A 21,154-nucleotide genomic window follows, 5' to 3' on the forward strand; every position below is an offset into this window, starting at 1 on the left:
ATGACTATCTGCTTGACCTCCGACCATGTATTTTGCCTGATGATTTGGATCCTGTTGTTTTGTTTGGACTGCCTATCTGTGTACCGACCCAAGCCTGCTTACTCAGTAAACGTTTCTCCTCTACAGAGCTGTGTACTTGCGTCGTGCATTTGTGTCCAGCCTGTCCTGCCTTTTCAGTCTGATACCATGAAGTCAACATGAAACTTGTGTCAGGGGCTGAGTCAAGTGACCTTTTGGAACAAGTCATACATAAAGGTTTCGCCAAGATACACAAAGTGAAACAATTCCTTAACAACAAACAAATTATCAACAAACAATCACACAACCTTACTTGAGTGGCTCTGTATGCGCTCATGTCCACAGTGAAGGTGGCGCTTTCTGCGTGTAATCTGCCACCTCACTCTATGGAAAATCTGCAGCATGTGCTTCCTGGATGATCTGTTATGCCGCATTCACACCAGGCGCGACGCGGTCGACTGTAGCAACAGGTTGCCATGTAATCCGTATAGAAGGATGCGTTGTGGCGCCCAGCCGTGGAGCGCAACACGATGGACGCGAATGAAGCGACCCAAGTGAAGCAATTTTGAGCGATTGCCGTGTTTGTGGCGCGATATTGCATTGCGTCACGTCGCGTTGCTCTCTTCCCCAAGTTAAAAAATCTGAACTTTTTCGTGTTGTCGCGCCGCGATGGCCAATCAGGCACTGAATATGTAGTGACGTGGAGATGTCTGGAGTTTGACTGAGTTGGATGTGAACATGTCCTGTATCTGGTAGCAGCCTGTGAGCAGGACTTATGTCTCTTTTGTCCTTTATTTCACAATTATGACAGAGTTTTTGGAGCGAGCAGCAGCACCACAGGGGGAGCGGAGTTTTTTTTTTCTATGTGCATGTGCGAGCGAATCATCCAGAAAGATTATTTTATTTTATTAACTACACAGATGTATAATAAAGCAAATGGTGACTGGTTTCTAAACACAATTATGACAGAGGTTTTTGGGGAAGAGCGAGGAGCAGCCCCACAGCAGGCAGCGGAGTTTTTTTTTTTTTGCTACATGCGCGAGCAAGGGAATCGTCATGAAAGATTATTTTATTTATTAACTACACAGATGTATATTAAGCAAATGGTGACTGGTTTCTAAAAACAATTATGACAGAGTTTTTGGAGCGAGCAGCAGCCCCACAGCAGGGGGAGTGGAGTTTTTTTTTAATTGTTTAAATGTGCGCGTGTGAACAGGACAGGAGATCCTGAAACTGGGTCCTGCAGAGGTGGATGGACCGCTGAAAGCGGCCGTCATCCAGACGCAGCTCCTGCAGCAAATAATGATACTCCCCGAATTTGGAACGTCTCATGACGTTTGTCAGCTTTCCACAACAACTTGCTCCATGTGATCAAGGTCCCTCATGTTAACTTGACTGACAACCGGAGCCGGCGAGCAGAATGGAAGCTCCTCCTATTTGATGACGCACTGGGGCGAATTTTCGCAGTGAAAGCAGAGCGACACACTGGACAATGGTGACGCTTCCGTCGCCACGCGACCAACGCAAATTTGTGCCGTCTGGTCGCGCCCAGTGTCAACGTGGCATAAGGCCAATTAACAAATCATACTATTCCAGATATTTGTAATAAAATGCTCACAAATGGGCCATTTGGTTATGCTAACACGCTGTTACCCGTTTCCTACCTACAAAGTGAAACCTGGCGACTTCTTAAAGATGTCGTTTACAAGCCATGTGAATAATTAAACCCAACATGAATAACTGCTTTAAGGCACTCGCCTAAAAGCCTTGGCCAGGTCGCCAACCACAATTAGAAAATAATACATGTATATAAAAAAAAAAAAAAAAAAAAAATCTTACTAATTCTATGTCTCTCTCGGGGGATTGCAAACCAGCTTTAGAGATGCATACTGCCACCTACTGTGTTGGAGTGTGTGGAATCATAACAATAATTATTCTACTTCAACACAATACAAAACATGAAACAAAATGAAAAATAAAACATATGAGAAATATCTTAACACTATTAGGAAACAGCAGAGATTTGGCAGTGTTAGCACAACCATACAGCACTTTTAATAGACTGAACAAGAACCTAAAACCACTGCGTTGATGTGGTGATTCAAACGGTGTACTTATTTTATTTTTTTAATTTTTTTTTATAAAAATGCTTCAAACTTGAAATGAATCATTATTGCATTAAATGTCAAAAATTGCAGTGTTTCTATGCTCCAGTAATTCTTTGTGAAAGTCACCATTTGTGCTCTTTGAGACAAAGTGTGACATTTGCAAGCGTGCTCTTTTTTGTGTCAGCATCAATGCTGAAAACATTATCAATATAATTAGAATAGGTAAACGTCACCATTAATGTATAAATCTCTGAAAAATTCACACATTATCACCAGGTTAATACACTGATGCTCTCTGCCCTGAAGGTCTTTGAACAACTGAGTGGGATCTGGGACACATTAATGCATCCAAAATTAAGTGGCACTCGGAAATGCCACCAATGTGTTGCCTTGCATTTCCTCTGAGGTGGTACATGGATACAGGCTCTGGTCTGGAAGAAAATAAAAGGACAGCTTCCTTTTCCTGTTAACCACACATTTTGAAATTGTTACAGTTAGGAAACTGAGATTTTTAATCATAATCAATGGAGATGCTGGTTACTGACATCTGTACCAACATCCTTACCATATAAACAAGACCACAGAGTTATCTGGTGTCTAAAAGCTACTTCCTGATTCCTTTAAGATGCCATCACAAAAATCATGATAAATCATCATCAGCATTACGCCAGCCACGTGACACACTTTCCCCACTGATCCTGCTCTTCATCAGTGATGACACCAGACCAAACCAATGGAACACCCAAGCAGCTCCTGGCTGTGATGGTAATGTTTGGAAGATACAGTTGTACAGTATGTCTGACGGTGTGCTTTCCAATTAGAACCTAAAGCCCCAGTCACACGGCACTAATGGAGGACACCGAAGCCAAAATGAAACAAGAAATCTGGACTTACGTTGAGTTTTGGAGACAGCATTTAACGGTCACTGAGCTTCGTTCCTGTAGCTGGCGCTTCGTCAGAATTTTCAAACTTCAAACCCTGAATGAATCCTGATGACAACCTCAATTCGTCCATATACTGTTTTGCTTTCTGTCTTGACGGTTCCTCATCGTTTGGGTAGTTCCTGTACATCAGTGTTCCATTTGACTGTTGTCCAACCTCCCAAGTTCAACCTTTGCATGAACGTTGACAATATCTGAATGGATCAATAACTAAAGATCCGACAAGCTGAACGTGACGCGTCCATGTGTGGGACGAAAAGCAACGTTTTCATACAGAAACAATAGTGGCAAGAACGTTTGATCAACTGCTTAACTATTTACGCACGTTGCAGCCACCTCTGGCTAGAACGCGTTTGCACACACACGTTGCAGCCCTTTCTGGCTAGAATATGAGTGTGCACATGAACGTTCCAGCTGTGAAGACAAACCTGTCAAGACAACCAATTCTCGTAGCTGCAGGTGCTGTGGAGAGAGCAGGGTGCAGACTCGATCACAGGCTGGCGCTCAGTCTGATACCCTCTGTAAAGTCACGTCATCATGAATGTTTCGTTTTGATTTTGTTTAAAGCATCAAGATCGCCGTTGGCTTGGTTTTTCTTTTGTTAGTTTCAGTTCTGTTTCATTCTTTTATGCGCTCTGGACTCGGAGGCTTTTTGGTGATGGGAGAAGTGCAGGCTCATTCGTCCACTTTTTCTCGACGATTTGTTACTTTGTGGCTTTTTTCCTTTGTTCAGCAATCGCCGTGCGCCATGTGATCAGGCCTTAAGATGTGGTATCAGTGCTGGCTCTCAAACCTGACCTGACTTGTACAGATTAGTAAACATCCAGTAGATGACAGTGTTCATGGCAGTGTGAATACCAATTGCCACACATTTGCTATATGTGCTGAATCACACTTAACCAACAGAATTTTCAGTTTTCAAATTGCCTTTTTTTTTTTTAACAATATGACATATTTACAAATACAGATTTATTTGTAAAAAAAACAACAACACATAAATTATTGTAACTTGTGTGTTGGTATAAGCCGACCAACCACTGATGACCAGAAGCTCATTTTCCCATAATGCCTTTTAGCATGTGTGTCTATAAACGGTCAAAAAATTTTAACCATATGTCAAAACTGTCTTGCTGTGCATGTCTCTTGCAACACGTCTGCAAGACTGTATGGCTGTGAAAATAAATTATCTTTTTTTTCTCTCCCCTTCCTTTCTCTCTGGTCACCAGGTCTCTCTTGCTGAGAGAAGGCTGATTAATTGTAGCCAGACGACTGATCGTAGACAGAAGTGCTGGCTCATTGTTGTTTGTGACTGCCTTTGAATTTACTCGGTACCTTCCAGTGTACTGGAGTCAATACTAAAAGTTATCGATTTAGCTGTAACTTCTGCTAAGTTTTTTAGGGGTTTATCGGTTTTTTAAAAGTTAACTTTTCAGTTAGCGGATTAACGGTTATCAAAGCTAAATTTTTGGTTACCTGTGACCACCACTGGCTGTGGATGCAGTGAAGAGAGTACCATGAGGGTACCAGTACACGCTCTCAGACCTTGACTTGCTTCTGCTGCTGACATTGCACAGTCAGAAGCAATAACCTGCCTTAAGTTTAGGAAATCTAACTTCACAGTACATCACATGATCACATTCAAAATTTTGCATGTTTTTCAAAATATTATCACTTGATCCCTTTTTATTCAAGTTGTGATGTCCTGGCTACCACACTGCCACAACTGTTGTTCTTGGAGATAGTTTTTGTATGATCCAGTTTCCTATTTTTGCCTTGGCTTCGAGATTTAAAGCCTTAGCCTTGAGGGGCAAAGTGTTGGCCTGAGCTTTGAGGCTTACAGCCTGAAGTAGAACAAGCTTTAGGTCAATGTTCATTCAGAATGATCTTAAAGTCTACATCTTTCTTCAGTAAAATTGTTTAGTCCTTCTTCCAAAAAGGGATTACAGAGTCTTACAACAGATAAAAACAACAACGCGTTTTCTCTTACCTTAGTGTGTAAAGTATCTTTCCATCATTCCATATCCTTAGGAGCTGGTTGGGCATTGTAATCCAGTGGGATTCTGCATTTTTGGAATTTCTGAAGATGGTATCTGGTAGCCAAATCAATCCAACCATATTACTGTTTAAAGTCAATATTTTCATTGTGCTGTTGTATCTGAGACGACTGTCTGTCCATGTCTGTGCAAAGATGATGTCAATTTGGTATTCCTAAAAGAGAAGGAGAAACAAAAAAGATCATTTCAGAAGAAAAATCTGCAAAACATCGAGTGGCGTTTGGGCATCTTGTCGACACAAAACAGGACTGAGTTTATCTTTGAGTCAAAATTAATTATGAGCATTTCAGCAGCATATCAAAAATATCAAACTGTTGATGAATCATCATTTGTCCTTGTGTGTGTGTGTGTGTGTATATATATATATATATATATACACACACACACACACACACACAAACACACTTCTCAGATGTTTGACATTTCTGTGTTAGAAATACTTTTTATATCAATCTTACACAATATTGTAATATTTTAAGATACACACTTTCTAATGTTTGGAGCTATAGGCTGTTATTTTCAAAATTAAAACAAAATAATGTTTGAAATATGTTGGTTTATATGTTATGAGTCTAGAATATATAAAATTTTCACTTTCTGAAATACCTGACAAAAATGTTAAACTTTTGGGGAGGTGATGGTCTAGTGGTTAAGCATTGGGCTTGAAACCAGAGGATCCTCGGTTCAAACCTATAGCCTGACTGGAAAATCACTAAGGGCCCTTGGGCAAGGTCCTTAATCCCCAGGTTGCTCCTGGTGTGTAGTGAGCACCTTTACTGGCAGCACCCTCACATCGGTGTGTGAGTGTGTTTGTGTGAATGCGAGGCATAATTGTAAAGCGCTTTGCGCATCTGATGCAAATAGAAAAGCGTGATATACGTGGACTGTCCGTAAAGTATCGGTCCTTTTTATTTTTTTAAAAAACTATATGGATTTCATTCATATGTTTTTACATCAGGCAAGTTTGAACCCTCGTGCGCATGCATGAGTTTTTCCACGCCTGTCTGTGACGTCATTCGCCTGTGAGCACGCCTTGGGAAGGAGTGGTCCCGCCCCCTCGTCGGAATTTCATTGTCTGGAAATGGCGGAATGAAAAGGACTTTTTTCCATCAGAATTTATTCAGAAGCTGTTAGAAACTGGCACCTGGAAACCATTCTAAATATTTATCTGGCTTTCGGTGAAACTTTTGCAGGCTTCACAGAGAATAAGGACTGTTAACTGTCGCTTTAAGGACCCCTTTAAGGACCCCTTTAAGGACGCTTGGCGCACCGCGCTCCGAGCTGCGACAACGCGGCACAAAACACTATCATTTCTAAACGGATAGCTCCGTGGATACGAGACGTCGTGTGCTCTTTCTCCGGTAATCACAAGAGCTGGACATCAGCCATTTTCCGGCAGATTTCACTTTTAACCAGAGATTTTGTCGTGGAACGCCGAGCGGAGGCTTCGCGTGTCACGACGATTCGCTTGATGAGCGAGACAAAGAACTCCTCCGTTTCGGCGGGTCAGAGGACAAGTTAGGACATGCCTATCTTGGCTTTCAATGCTTACCAGTCTAGTAAGTATCAGAGAAATTGTGGAGAGCTAGACATGTCCAAACTTGTCCACTGACACGCCGAAACGGAGGTGTTCTTTGTCTCGCTCATCAAGTGAATCGGTCGTGATGCGCGAAGCCTCCGCGCGGCGTTTCACGACAAAAATCTCTGGTTAAAAGTGAAATCTGCCGGAAAATGGCTGATGTCCAGTTCTTGTGATTACCGGAGAAAGAGCACACGACGTCTCGTATCCACAGAGCTATCCGTTTAGAAATGATACAGTGTTTTGTGCCGCGTTGTCGCAGCTCTGAGCGCGGTGCGCCAAGCATCCTTAAAGGGGTCCTTAAAGCGACAGTTAACAGTCCTTATTCTCTGTGAAGCCTGCAAAATTTTCACCGAAAGCCAGATAAATATTTCGAATGGTTTCCAGGTGCCAGTTTCTAACAGCTTCTGGAAAAAATCTGATGGAAAAAAAGTCCTTTTCATTCCGTCATTTCCAGACAATGAAATTCCGACGAGGGGGCGGGACCACTCCTTCCCAAGGCGTGCTCACAGGCGAATGACGTCACCGACAGGCGTGGAAAAACTCACGCATGCGCACGAGGGTTCAAACTTGCCTGACGTAAAAACATATGAATGAAATCCATATAGTTTTTAAAAAAAATAAAAAGGACCGATACTTTACGGACAGTCCACATAAATGCAGTCCATTTACCACTTTTGGATTAAATTCTAATGTTTAGAGATGCAGCTATGTAGCCAGATAGAAAAGCACAGAAACTCATAAGTAGGGTTGGGTATCGAGAACCGGTTCTTTTCGAGTATCGTTAAGGAATTATTCGATCCACCGATATCAATAGCCTTTTTGCTTAATGATTCCCTTATTGGTCCTTCAGAGCAGCCGTTGGTTTTGAGGGTGTTTGTCGGGAAAATGATCATTCCTCTACGTTGATTGTAGACCCTGCAACGGCTCTGTAATCAACCGTTTCTGCAGAGCGACACCACTTTGAAGCGTGAACCATTGAAGCAATGTTTCGATCCACTAGGTCGTTGGTTCTTTGATTTGCTGCTCTTCAGAAACGGCAAGTCCACTTCTTAACTCCTCTCAAAGCCATTAAAATATTGAGTCACTATTGTGTGTATTAAAGTCACTAACTGGGACTCTTGTCTTGTTGCTGTCAAGAAACGAGAATCGTCCTCCATTCTGTTGGCACAGCTCCAAACACTGCGCGGCTCTCTGCTGAGACAGAGTCTGGTTGAATTAATAACTTCAAAACGAATCACCGCTTTAAATAAAATGACACCTCTTTACAAACATTGTAATACAGACAAGAAACGACAATTGACTAAAACTTTTTTTCCCTCCCAAAATGAGACGTCTTGTATTCTTTATAAATTACATCCTGCAGCACAGCACAGCTGTAAGAGCTCAGGTCAGACATATGGAAAGACAATCATGCCAATAATGTCTGAAAGGAAATGCTTTTGACAAAAACTACAGATTTTGTTTATTTCTATTTATGTCCAGAAATCAAGGATTCACCATGTAGAGTTTATTATGTACAAAGTTTATGGATTAAGTGACCAATTTCGTATTTATTTACTTTAAGACTCAGTAAAATGTTGTTCAATTTCAATTCAATTTAATCAGCTTAAAAAGTGACAAATCACAACAAAAGCCTTCTCAAGGTGCCTCACATAGAACAGTTCAACATAAAAAATTAAAATAAATAAATAAAAATTTTAAAATTCAAATACATAATTAAAAACAGAAGTAAAACAATAAAACAGATAAAAAATAAAAACTATTTATAAGAAAGAGAATAAAAATAGGCTTTAAGTCTTGACTTAAAAATGTCCACAGACTCTGTCTCATGGTCGCAGGAAGACTGTTCCACAGAGCGGGTGCACGATAAGAAAAACCTCTTTGACCCGTAATTGGAGTGTAAATGTAATTGCCTTTTTTGGGATCAATAAAGTTGTCTGAAGTCTGACATAGAAAACCTGTAAAGCCTACTTTTAGTACACAGAAAATTCACAAGAGGTATTGATAAGAGAATTGATAAGGAATCGGATTGATAAGCGGAGTCAGTAATGGTATCGATATCGATAAAATCTTATTGATACCCATCCCTACTCATAAATATATGCAATGTGATCACACAATTACAAATATTCATTAGTTATCAACACGGTGTCAAAGCTGCCAGACGTTACCACAGCAAGTTAAAATAAGTGTACATCTTCCAAATTCGACAGGTAGAAACAGCACAAATTAATGACAACACTTCTACGGCCACTAAAGAGAACAGTGGGTAAGGCATGAATCAGCTAATGGTGTGCTGGATTTGGCTTCCTTGTATTGTGGAACAACTTCAACAAAAAGGTAGTGGAATCACTCAATAAAATGTGAAATGTATGAGACCAAAATACAAATGACGCAGACTATTTCTCTATACGTTTCAAATATTTTTATTATGAAGCATAAGAACAGCAATAATACAAAAAGTAATATGAATGGATATCTTGCTTCTTTTAACAATATTATGGCAAAGAACAAATGGAACAACACAACAGACCCGCAACAGAAAAAATAACATCATCGAAACCAACAACAACAATAACCGAAAAAACCCCCACCCATCCCTGCAAAGTGCTACTTGAAGGTGCTAAAGATTACCGTATTTTCCGGACTATAAGTCGCACTTTTTTACATGTTTTGGCCGGGGGTGCGACCTATACTCCGGTGCGACTTATAAATGAAAAATATACCGGTAGGATCTCAATTAATTTACTGTAACAAAACAATTTTACGTGACAGAGTCGATCTATGTTTTAAAATGGCCACCAGAAAAGGAAATGCAATGCATCATGGACACTGTAGTATGGCGGCCGTCCTATAAGTCACGCTGGTCACGATAACCAATCAGAGAACAGAACGTTGGACGCGTATTCCTCACCTCACCCACAGCGTGTGAAGCTGATGAACACGGTGCTTGCTGTTATTCCGGCATGGCGAACAGAACAGCTTCAACCCTTGGATATCAGTGTGAGCAGAGTGTTTAAGTTGACGCTGAGAGCTGCGTGGGAGCACCGGGTGAGCGACGGCGGAGGATTAGTGTGTGCACTTGGAAGGAGCTGGCGTCGAAGATTGTGAATAGCGTTTGAAGCAGACGAACATGGTGTTTATTCCGGGACGGCTAACAAAACAGCTTCAACCCTTGGATATCAGTGTGAGCAGAGTTGACGCTGAGAGCTGCATGGGAGCACTGAGCGACGGCGGAGGATTAGCGTCTGCACTTGGAAGGAGCTGGATCGACAACGCTGGGTGGTCATGAGCTGCGCAGGTAGATGCTGCATGGTTCGGCTCGCAATGTGGTCCGCAAAATACAAACATATCTGTAGGTAAATGCAGCTCACGAGAGGGCACTCGAGGCTTGTGTGACTGTTCCTGCGACTTCTGACTACCATAGAAAAATAAAAATTTCAACGTTACTGATAACAAGACAACGGAGAAGGCCCGAAAAAATGCCACCAAAAAGAAAATCATACTCTGCAGATTGTAAGTTACGACTGGTGAAATATGCATCTGAAAACGGTAGCCGTCACAAAATTATCATCTGAACTTTTCATGTTAAGTTAACATACCTGTATGTCCATGGGACTTATAGTCCAGTGCGACTTATTTATGGTTTATTTTTCTTTATAATGGATAAAGTGGCTGGTGCGACTTATACTCCGGTGCGACTTATAGTCCGGAAAATACGGTACTGCTAGCATAACAATTCTAACTATTCATTTTTCCCATAAATGAAATCACTGGACTCCAGATACTTTCAAATTCCTCCAGTCTATCATTAAGGATATAGCGTCTTCTTTCTAGGTGTAGGGTATCAGTCAGTGTCGCAATCCAAACTTTTACATTCGGTGCCCCTTTATTTTTCCAGAGCAGAAGAATACGTTTCTTTGCACAAATAAGGCCATATGACAGGAGATGGTGCTGTGCATTCTGTAGGTTTTTAAAGTGTTCTGATGTACCCAGTATAACCCACAGTGGGTCCTGTTTTATCTGAACCTTAAAAATCTATGAGTAGAATGAAAATATTGCAACCCAGAATTCCTGTAGCTTAGGGCACAGTGCACAACTATGTAGTAATTCTGCCTCCGCTTGGTTACATTTTTCACAAATTGGCGACACATCAGGGAAAAATTTTATGCAACCTCACTTTAGAATAATGCAGCCTGTGTAAAATCTTAAACTTGATCAAATAGTGTCTAGCATTAAGGGAGCATGTGTTAACCTGTTTCAAACCCTTATCCCAGGTGTCCTCTGCTATTTGCATCCCTAATTCCTTTTCCCAGTCCTTCTTTATACCATCCATATTCACTTGTTCATATTCTTGTAAGACATCATATATAAATGAAATTGCATGTGTTTCTACTATACTGTCCTTGAGACACTGGTCCAACTTATCAGGTAATGCAGTCTCAAAATTATCCAGGTGAGTCTTTACAAAATGTCTGATCTGCAGATATCTAAAGAAATCAGACTTTGACAATCTATATTTCTCCTGAAGCTGCTGGAAGGATGCAAACACATCCTGAATATACAAATCCCCTACAAACTCTTTCCACTGCTCAAATCAATTCAATCAATCAATCAATTTTATTTATATAGCGCCAAATCACAACAAACAGTTGCCCCAAGGCGCTTTATATTGTAAGGCAAGGCCATACAATAATTACGTAAAAACCCCAACGGTCAAAACGACCCCCTGTGAGCAAGCACTTGGCGACAGTGGGAAGGAAAAACTCCCTTTTAACAGGAAGAAACCTCCAGCAGAACCAGGCTCAGGGAGGGGCAGTCTTCTGCTGGGACTGGTTGGGGCTGAGGGAGAGAACCAGGAAAAAGACATGCTGTGGAGGGGAGCAGAGATCAATCACTAATGATTAAATGCAGAGTGGTGCATACAGAGCAAAAAGAGAAAGAAACACTCAGTGCATCAGGGACAGACACCCTGTCTCCCTGATCTGAATTGGGAGCTGGTTCCACAGGAGAGGAGCCTGAAAGCTGAAGGCTCTGCCTCCTATTCTACTCTTACAAACCCTAGGAACTACAAGTAAGCCTGCAGTCTGAGAGCGAAGCACTCTATTGGGGTGATATGGTACTATGAGGTCCCTAAGATAAGATGGGACCTGATTATTCAAAACCTTATAAGTAAGAAGAAGAATTTTAAATTCTATTCTAGAATTAACAGGAAGCCAATGAAGAGAGGCCAATATGGGTGAGATATGCTCTCTCCTTCTAGTCCCCGTTAGTACTCTAGCTGCAGCATTTTGAATTAACTGAAGGCTTTTCAGGGAACTTTTAGGACAACCTGATAATAATGAATTACAATAGTCCAGCCTAGAGGAAATAAATGCATGAATTAGTTTTTCAGCATCACTCTGAGACAAGACCTTTCTAATTTTAGAGATATTGTGTAAATGCAAAAAAGCAGTCCTACATATTTGTTTAATATGCGCATTGAATGACATATCCTGATCAAAAATGACTCCAAGATTTCTCACAGTATTACTAGAGGTCAGGGTAATGCCATCCAGAGTAAGGATCTGGTTAGACACCATGTTTCTAAGATTTGTGGGGCCAAGTACAATAACTTCAGTTTTATCTGAGTTTAAAAGCAGGAAATTAGAGGTCATCCATGTCTTTATGTCTATAAGACAATCCTGCAGTTTAGCTAATTGGTGTGTGTCCTCTGGCTTCATGGATAGATAAAGCTGGGTATCATCTGCGTAACAATGAAAATTTAAGCAATGCCGTCTAATAATACTGCCTAAGGGAAGCATGTATAAAGTGAATAAAATTGGTCCTAGCACAGAACCTTGTGGAACTCCATAATTAACCTTAGTCTGTGAAGAAGATTCCCCATTTACATGAACAAATTGTAATCTATTAGATAAATATGATTCAAACCACCGCAGCGCAGTGCCTTTAATACCTATGGCATGTTCTAATCTCTGTAATAAACTTTTATGGTCAACAGTATCAAAAGCAGCACTGAGGTCTAACAGAACAAGCACAGAGATGAGTCCACTGTCTGAGGCCATAAGAAGATCATTTGTAACCTTCACTAATGCTGTTTCTGTACTATGATGAATTCTAAAACCTGACTGAAACTCTTCAAATAGACCATTCCTCTGCAGATGATCAGTTAGCTGTTTTACAACTACCCTTTCAAGAATTTTTGAGAGAAAAGGAAGGTTGGAGATTGGCCTATAATTAGCTAAGATAGCTGGGTCAAGTGATGGCTTTTTAAGTAATGGTTTAATTACTGCCATCTTAAAAGCCTGTGGTACATAGCCAACTAATAAAGACAGATTGATCATATTTAAGATCGAAGCATTAAATAATGGTAGGGCTTCCTTGAGCAGCCTGGTAGGAATGGGGTCTAATAGACATGTTGATGGTTTGGATGAAGTAACTAATGAAAATAACTCAGACAGAACAATCGGAGAGAAAGAGTCTAACCAAATACCGGCATCACTGAAAGCAGCCAAGGATAACGATACGTCTTTGGGATGGTTATGAGTAAATTTTTCTCTAATAGTTAAAATTTTATTAGCAAAGACAGTCATGAAGTCATTACTAGTTAAAGTTAAAGGAATACTCGGCTCAATAGAGCTCTGACTCTTTGTCAGCCTGGCTACAGTGCTGAAAAGAAACCTGGGGTTGTTCTTATTTTCTTCAATTAGTGATGAGTAGTAAGATGTCCTAGCTTTACGGAGGGCTTTTTTATAGAGCAACAGACTCTTTTTCCAGGCTAAGTGAAGATCTTCTAAATTAGTGAGACGCCATTTCCTCTCCAACCTACGGGTTATCTGCTTTAAGCTGCGAGTTTGTGAGTTATACCACGGAGTCAGGGACTTCTGATTTAAAGCTCTCTTTTTTAGAGTAGCTACAGCATCCAAAGTTGTCTTCAATGAGGATGTAAAACTATTGACGAGATACTCTATCTCACTTACAGAGTTTAGGTAGCTACTCTGCACTGTGTTGGTATATGGCATTAGAGAACATAAAGAAGGAATCATATCCTTAAACCTAGTTACGGCGCTTTCTGAAAGACTTCTAGTGTAATGAAACTTATTCCCCACTGCTGGGTAGTCCATCAGAGTAAATGTAAATGTTATTAAGAAATGATCATACAGAAGGGAGTTTTCAGGGAATACTGTTAAGTCTTCAATTTCCATACCATAAGTCAGAACAAGACCTAAGATATGATTAAAGTGGTGGGTGGACTCATTTACATTTTGAGCAAAGCCAATTGAGTCTAATAATAGATTAAATGCAGTGTTGAGGCTGTCATTCTCAGCATCTGTGTGGATGTTAAAATCGCCCACTATAATTATCTTATCTGAGCTAAGCACTAAGTCAGACAAAAGGTCTGAAAATTCACAGAGAAACTCACAGTAACGACCAGGTGGACGATAGATAATAACAAATAAAACTGGTTTTTGGGACTTCCAATTTGGATGGACAAGACTAAGAGTCAAGCATTCAAATGAATTAAAGCTCTGTCTGGGTTTTTGATTCATTAATAAACTGGAATGGAAGATTGCTGCTAATCCTCCGCCTCGGCCCGTGCTACAAGCATTCTGGCAGTTAGTGTGACTCGGGGGAGTTGACTCATTTAAACTAAGATATTCATCCTGCTGTAACCAGGTTTCTGTAAGGCAGAATAAATCAATATGTTGATCAATTATTATATCATTTACTAACAGGGACTTAGAAGAGATAGACCTAATGTTTAATAGACCACATTTAACTGTTTTAGTCTGTGGTGCAGTTGAAGGTGCTATATTATTTTTTCTTTTTGAATTTTTATGCTTAAATAGATTTTTGCTGGTTATTGGTGGTCTGGGAGCAGGCACCGTCTCTACGGGGATATGGTAATGAGGGGATGGCAGGGGGAGAAAAGCTGCAGAGAGGTGTGTAAGACTACAACTCTGCTTCCTGGTCCCAACCCTGGATAGTCACGGTTTGGAGGATTTAAGAAAATTGGTCAGATTTCTAGAAATGAGAGCTGCTCCATCCAAAGTGGAATGGATGCCGTCTCTCCTAACAAGACCAGGTTTTCCCCAGAAGCTTTGCCAATTATCTATGAAGCCCACCTCATTTTTTGGACACCACTCAGACAGCCAGCAATTCAAGGAGAACATGCGGCTAAACATGTCACTCCCGGTCCGATTGGGGAGGGGCCCAGAGAAAACTACAGAGTCCGACATTGTTTTTGCAAAGTTACACACCGATTCAATGTTAATTTTAGTGACCTCCGATTGGCGTAACCGGGTGTCATTATTGCCGACGTGAATTACAATCTTACCAAATTTACGCTTAGCCTTAGCCAGCAGTTTCAAGTTTCCTTCATTGTCGCCTGCTCTGGCCCCCGGAAGACAATTGACTATGGTTGCTGGTGTCGCTAAATTCACATTTCTCAAAACAGAGTCGCCAATAACCAGAGTTTGATCCTCGGCGGGTGTGTTGTCGAGTGGGGAAAAACGGTTAGAAATGTGAATGGGTTGGCGGTGTACACGGGGCTTCTGTTTAGAACTACGCTTCCTCCTCACAGTCACCCAGTCGGCCTGCTTTCCCGGCTGCTCGGGATCTGCCAGAGGGAAACTAATGGCGGCTAAGCTACCTTGGTCCGCACCGACTACAGGGGCCTGGCTAGCTGTAGAACTATACTTTATCCCTTCAACTATGGATGGAGCTCAAAGGCTCCATCCATAGTTGAAGGGATAAATGATGGACTTGCTGAGACTGGCAGTGTAAAGGATAGGGCTCTAAGTTTTAAATATTTTGCTATCTGTTTCCAGATCTGAATGATACAATGTATAATCGGATTATAGTTGTAGTATGATTTTTTTGAGACAAATGGGAGACATTACGATAGCCACTACTGAGTAAGGAAGACAATCCTCCCGTTCCATATCCAGCCATCCAGAAAGCACAATAGTCTTATCTAACCAGTAGGAGACACAACGAATGTTAGCAGCCCAATAATAGCGCATAAAATCCGGGAGAGCCAGCCCACCACTCGTCTTACGTTTGCACAGATACCCCTTACTGATCCTATGGGATTTATAGTTCCATATAAATGGGAGACATAAAGAATCTAATTTCTTAAAAAAGGTTTTAGTAAGATATATACAGTAGTGTTCAGAATAACAGTAGTGCTATGTGACTAAAAAGATTAATCCAGGTTTTGAGTATATTTCTTATTGTTACATGGGAAACAAGGTACCAGTAGATTCAGTAGATTCTCACAAATCCAACAAGACCAAGCATTCATGATATGCACACTCTTAAGGCTATGAAATTGGGCTAGTAGTAAAAAAAAAGTAGAAAAGGGGGTGTTCACAATAATAGTAGTGTGGCATTCAGTCAGTGAGTTTGTCAATTTTGTGGAACAAACAGGTGTGAATCAGGTGTCCCCTATGTAAGGATGAAACCAGCACCTGTTGAACATGCTTTGCTCTTTGAAAGCCTGAGGAAAATGGGACGTTCAAGACATTTTTCAGAAGAACAGTGTAGTTTGATTAAAAAGTTGATTGGAGAGGGGAAAATTTATGCGCAGGTACAAAAAATTATAGGCTGTTCATCTACAATGATCTCCAATGCTTTAAAATGGACAAAAAACCAGAGTTGTGTGGAAGAAAACGGAAAACAACCACCAAAATGGATAGGAGAATAACCAAAATGGCAAAGGCTCACCTATTGATCAGCTCCAGGATGATCAAAGACAGTCTGGAGTTACCTGTAAGTGCTGTGACAGTTAGAAGATGCCTGTGTGAAGCTAAGTTAATTGCAAGAATCCCCCGCAAAGTCCCTCTGTTAAATAAAAGACATGTCCAGAAGAAGTTACAATTTGCCAAAGAACACATCAACTGGCCTAAAGAGAAATAGAGGAATATTTTGTGGACTGATGAGAGTAAAATTGTTCTTTTTGGGTCCAAGGGCCACAGACAGTTTGTGAGACGACCCCCAAACTCTGAATTCAAGCCACAGTTCACAGTGAAGACAGTGAAGCATGGTGGTGTACGCATCATGATATGGGCATGTTTCTCCTACTATGGTGTTGGGCCTATATATCGCATACCAGGTATCATGGATCAGTTTGGATATGTCAAAATACTTGAGGTCATGTTGACCCCAAGCACACTAGTAAATGAGCAAAATCTTGGTTCCAAACCAACAAAATTAATGTTTTGGAGTGTCCTGCCCAATCCCCGGACCTAAAGCCAAATGAGAACTTGTGGAGTGACATCAAAAAAGCTGTTTCTGAAGCAAAACCAAGAAATGTGAATGAATTGTGGAATGTTGTTAAAGAATCTTGGAGTGGAATAACAGCTGAAAGGTGCCTACAAGTTGGCTGACTCCATGCCTCGCAGATGTGAAGAAATCATGAAAAACTGTGGTTATACAACTAAATACTAGTTTAGTGATTCACAGGATTGCTAAAAAAGCAGTTTGAACATAATAGTTTTGAGATTGTAGCGTCAACAGCAGATGTTAATATTATTGTGAACGCCCCCTTTTCTACTTTTTTTTTACTAATAGCCCAATTTCATAGCCTTAAGACTGTGCATATCATGAATGCTTGGTCTTGTTGGATTTGTGAGAATCTACTGAATCTACTGGTACCTTGTTTCCCATGTAACAATAAGAAATATACTCAAAACCTGGATTAATCTTTTTAGTCACATAGCACTACTATTATTCTGAACACTACTGTAGGTAGATTTTGAAAGAGGTACAGCATCTGAGGGAGACAGACCATTTTCATTGCATTTATTCTACCTATCAAGCCTAACGGGAGTGTTTTCCAAAACTCCAATTTATTCTTAAATCTGTTCATATTTCTCTATACAATGAAATACACTGCAAAAAATGTCCCTCTCAAAATAAGACAAATAATATGAAATCTAGCCAGATTATCTTCTATTAAGCAAAAAAAAAAAAAAAAAAAAAAAAAAATCTACCAATGGGGTAAGAAGAAAATTACTTGGCTTGTTGGAGAAGTGTAATGACACGGACCCACAACAGGGGGCGCAAATGAACGGTCAATGGGTAGTCAAATAAATACAATTTATTGTGGCAAATGTGCACAACAGGTTGAATACTATTTTTAGACAGTCAATTACAAAAGTCAACAGGTGACGTTTGGGCAGGTCCGAGGGTAGGAGACGCCTATCCAGAGAAGAGCCGGGGCCCACAAGGTTCCGCCGCCAACGAAGACCTGCAGCAAACCGAAGCCGCCAAGTCCCGAGTCCCCAGGTGGCCTCTACTTCAGCTGTCAGATCCAGTACTGCTGGCAGGAACAGAAGACAGGTTAATGGTGGGTGTGTGCACACCCAGCAGAACAATCAGCAATTCAGTTCAGTTCCTTTTGTGGGAGAATCTCCACCTCCGACACAAAAACACAGAAACGTGCAAAGACCAATTGTTACTTCTCTGGTTTGGAAAGAGGAGTGAAGTCTGTCACTCTTCTACGTCCAAAACCCAGCTCCCAGCTTACTGAAGATAACTGGTACTCCTGCAAAGGTTTTCAAAAGACAATGATACGTGCGTTCAGCACAGACACGGCTGAGAGTTTTACCTGAGTGGTAAACTGATATCTCGGCAGAGATGTGGTGTCTCCTTCAGTCTTATATGGGATTGTTGTGAAAGTGTTGGAACACGGACCCACAACAGGGGGCGCAATGAACGGACAATGGAGAAAGTAAATAACAAGATTTACTACTGAACAAGCAAGAGTAATACAACAAACACAATTTAGGGTCGAATCCGCTGGTGTCGTGTGGGCAGGCTCGAAGGTAGGAGACGTCCGTCTCAGTCGAACCGGAACCACCCAGATCTCCTCTGCCACCGAACCCTGGAAATACTGGAACCGCCAAGTCCCGACTTCCCAGGTGGCCACTGCCTCCGCTCGTCGGATCCGGTACTGCTGGCAGGAGAGAGCAACAACACACAGGAGTGGATGAACGCACCCAGTTACAGAGAGGGGAGAAGCCGTCTCCACCTCTTGACAAAGTTCAGCAGGAAGGTGAGTACTTATCCAAGGAATAAGGTTCTTAGTAGTCACCAGTCCTGAAAAACAGTTTTGACAGTCTTAAGTAATAATGCAAAGTATACCTGCAGAGAATACTACCTTGGTCTTAGGTGATATCTCGGCACTGAGGTGGAGACGCCGTCCTCCTGATATACCTCGGTGCTGAGTGGAAACAGCTGTGTTTGGTGATGGGTGACAGCTGTCACCCAGATTACTCCCATGATGCGGCAGCGCCCTCTGGTGCCTGGAGCCCGCACTCCAGGCAGGGCGCCCTCTGGTGGTGGTGGGCCAGCAGTACCTCCTCTTCAGCGGCCCACACAACATGGGATGGGATGATGATGAGATGATTTCTGACAGCTGGTAGTCCTGGCTCCTGGGTGGTGACTGCGCCCTCTGGTGCCTGAAACCCGACTACAGGCAGGGCGCCCTCTGGCATTGGCCAGCAGTACCTCCTCTTCGGGTGGCCCACATAACAGGACCCCCCCTCAATGGGCGCCTCCTGGCGCCCGACCTGGCTTGTCGGGGTGTCGCTGGTAGAACTCGGCCAGGAGGGCCGGGTCCAGGATGAAGCTCCTCTTCACCCAGGAGCGTTCTTCAGGTCCATAACCCTCCCAGTCCACCAGATATTGGAGACCCCGACCCCTCCGGCGAACATCCAGGAGCCTGCGGACAGTCCACGCAGGCTCGCCGTCGATGATGCGGGCAGGAGGCGGCGCAGGTCCTTGGGTGCAAAGGTCCGAGGTGTGGTATGGTTTGATCTTGGAGACATGAAAAACAGGATGGATCCGCAGTGAAGCCGGGAGTTTCAGCTTCAAAGCTGCGGCTGGACTGATGATTTTGGTGATCCGAAATGGTCCGATATATCTGTCCATCAGCTTTTGCGTCTCCGTGTTGAGAGGAATGTTCTTTGTTGACAGCCAGACCTCCTGCCCGGGCTGATATTCCGGGGCCGGGTCACGTTGGTGGTCTGCATGGCTCTTCGCCCTCGTCCGGGCTTTCAGCAGGGCAGAGTGGGCTGTACGCCACACCCGACAGCACCTCCTGAGGTGGGCCTGGACTGAGGGAACCCCGACCTCTCCCTCCACAGCCGGAAACAATGGGGGCTGGTACCCCAAACACGCTTCAAATGGGGAGAGGCCGGTTGCTGATGAAACTTGACTGTTATGAGCGTACTCGATCCAGGCCAGATGTTGACTCCAGGCCGTCGGGTGCGCGGAGGTCATACACCGCAGGGCCTGTTCCAGCTCTTGATTAGCCCACTCTGCTTGTCCGTTGGTCTGTGGGTGGTACCCGGACGAAAGGCTCACCGTGGCCCCCAGTTCCCTGCAGAAACTCCTCCAGACCTGGGAGGAGAACTGAGGACCACGATCCGAGACGATGTTCGTAGGGATACCATGCAGACGTATGACGTGGTGGACCAGGAGGTCTGCAGTCTCCTGGGCCGACGGGAGCTTCGGGAGGGCCACGAAGTGGGCCGCCTTGGAGAACCGGTCCACTATCGTCAGGATGGTTGTCATACCCTGGGACGCAGGGAGACCCGTGACGAAGTCCAGGCCGATATGGGACCAGGGGCGATGAGGCACAGGCAGCGGCTGGAGGAGTCCCTTCTCCGGTTGGTGGACTGCCTTGCCCCTGGCACAGATGGTACAGGCCCGGACATACTCCCGGACATCGGCTTCCAAAGACGCCCACCAGAACCGCTGCCGAACAACTGCCACGGTCCTCCGCACCCCTGGATGTCAGGTGAGCCTGGAACCATGGCAGAAGTCCAAAACTGCAGTCCTTGCGTCTGGTGGGACGTACAAACGGTTAGGTGGTCCACCGCCGGGGTCCGGGTGACGCGTCAGGGCCTCCCTGACGATGTTCTCCATGTCCCACATCAGTGTGGCGACGATAGCGGACTCCGGGATGATGTTTTCTGGTGGATCCGACAGCTCCGCTCTGACTTCCTCTTCATGCACCCGGGACAGTGCGTCCGACCGCTGGTTCTTAGTCCCGGGGCGATAGGTGATCCTAAAGTTAAAACGGCCAAAAAAAAGAGACCAACGGGCTTGCCTGGGGTTCAGACGCTTAGCGGTCCGGATATACTCCAGGTTCCGATGGTCGGTGAAGACCGTGAATGGAACCACAGCTCCCTCCAACAAGTGTCTCCACTCCTCCAGGGCCTCCTTCACCGCCAGGAGCTCCCGATTGCCGACGTCATAATTCCCCTCTGCTGGGGTCAACCTGCGGGAGAAATAGGCACAGGGGTGGAGTACTTTATCGGACTCCCCGCTCTGGGACAGCACAGCTCCTATCCCTGAGTCAGAGGCATCTACTTCCACAACAAACTGGCGGCTAGGATCAGGCTGCACCAGAACTGGCGCAGTAGAGAACCGGCATTT

At 43.1% G+C, this 21,154-nt stretch overlaps 1 protein-coding gene across 1 annotated transcript in view; it reads right to left on the reverse strand.

Moving 5' to 3' along the window:
• The window catches only part of LOC117519298 (gamma-aminobutyric acid receptor subunit gamma-3), a 281,204-nt gene that overhangs the window by 100,216 nt on the left and 159,834 nt on the right, over positions 1-21,154 (reverse strand). Inside the window, exon 4 of the mRNA XM_034180629.1 lies at positions 5,055-5,275. Coding sequence (XP_034036520.1) covers positions 5,055-5,275 — 221 coding nt within the window. The remainder of the gene's footprint in view (positions 1-5,054; positions 5,276-21,154) is intronic.

This window comes from Thalassophryne amazonica, chromosome 10, assembly GCF_902500255.1.
Source record: "Thalassophryne amazonica chromosome 10, fThaAma1.1, whole genome shotgun sequence".
NCBI classification, from domain to species: Eukaryota; Metazoa; Chordata; class Actinopteri; order Batrachoidiformes; family Batrachoididae; genus Thalassophryne; species Thalassophryne amazonica.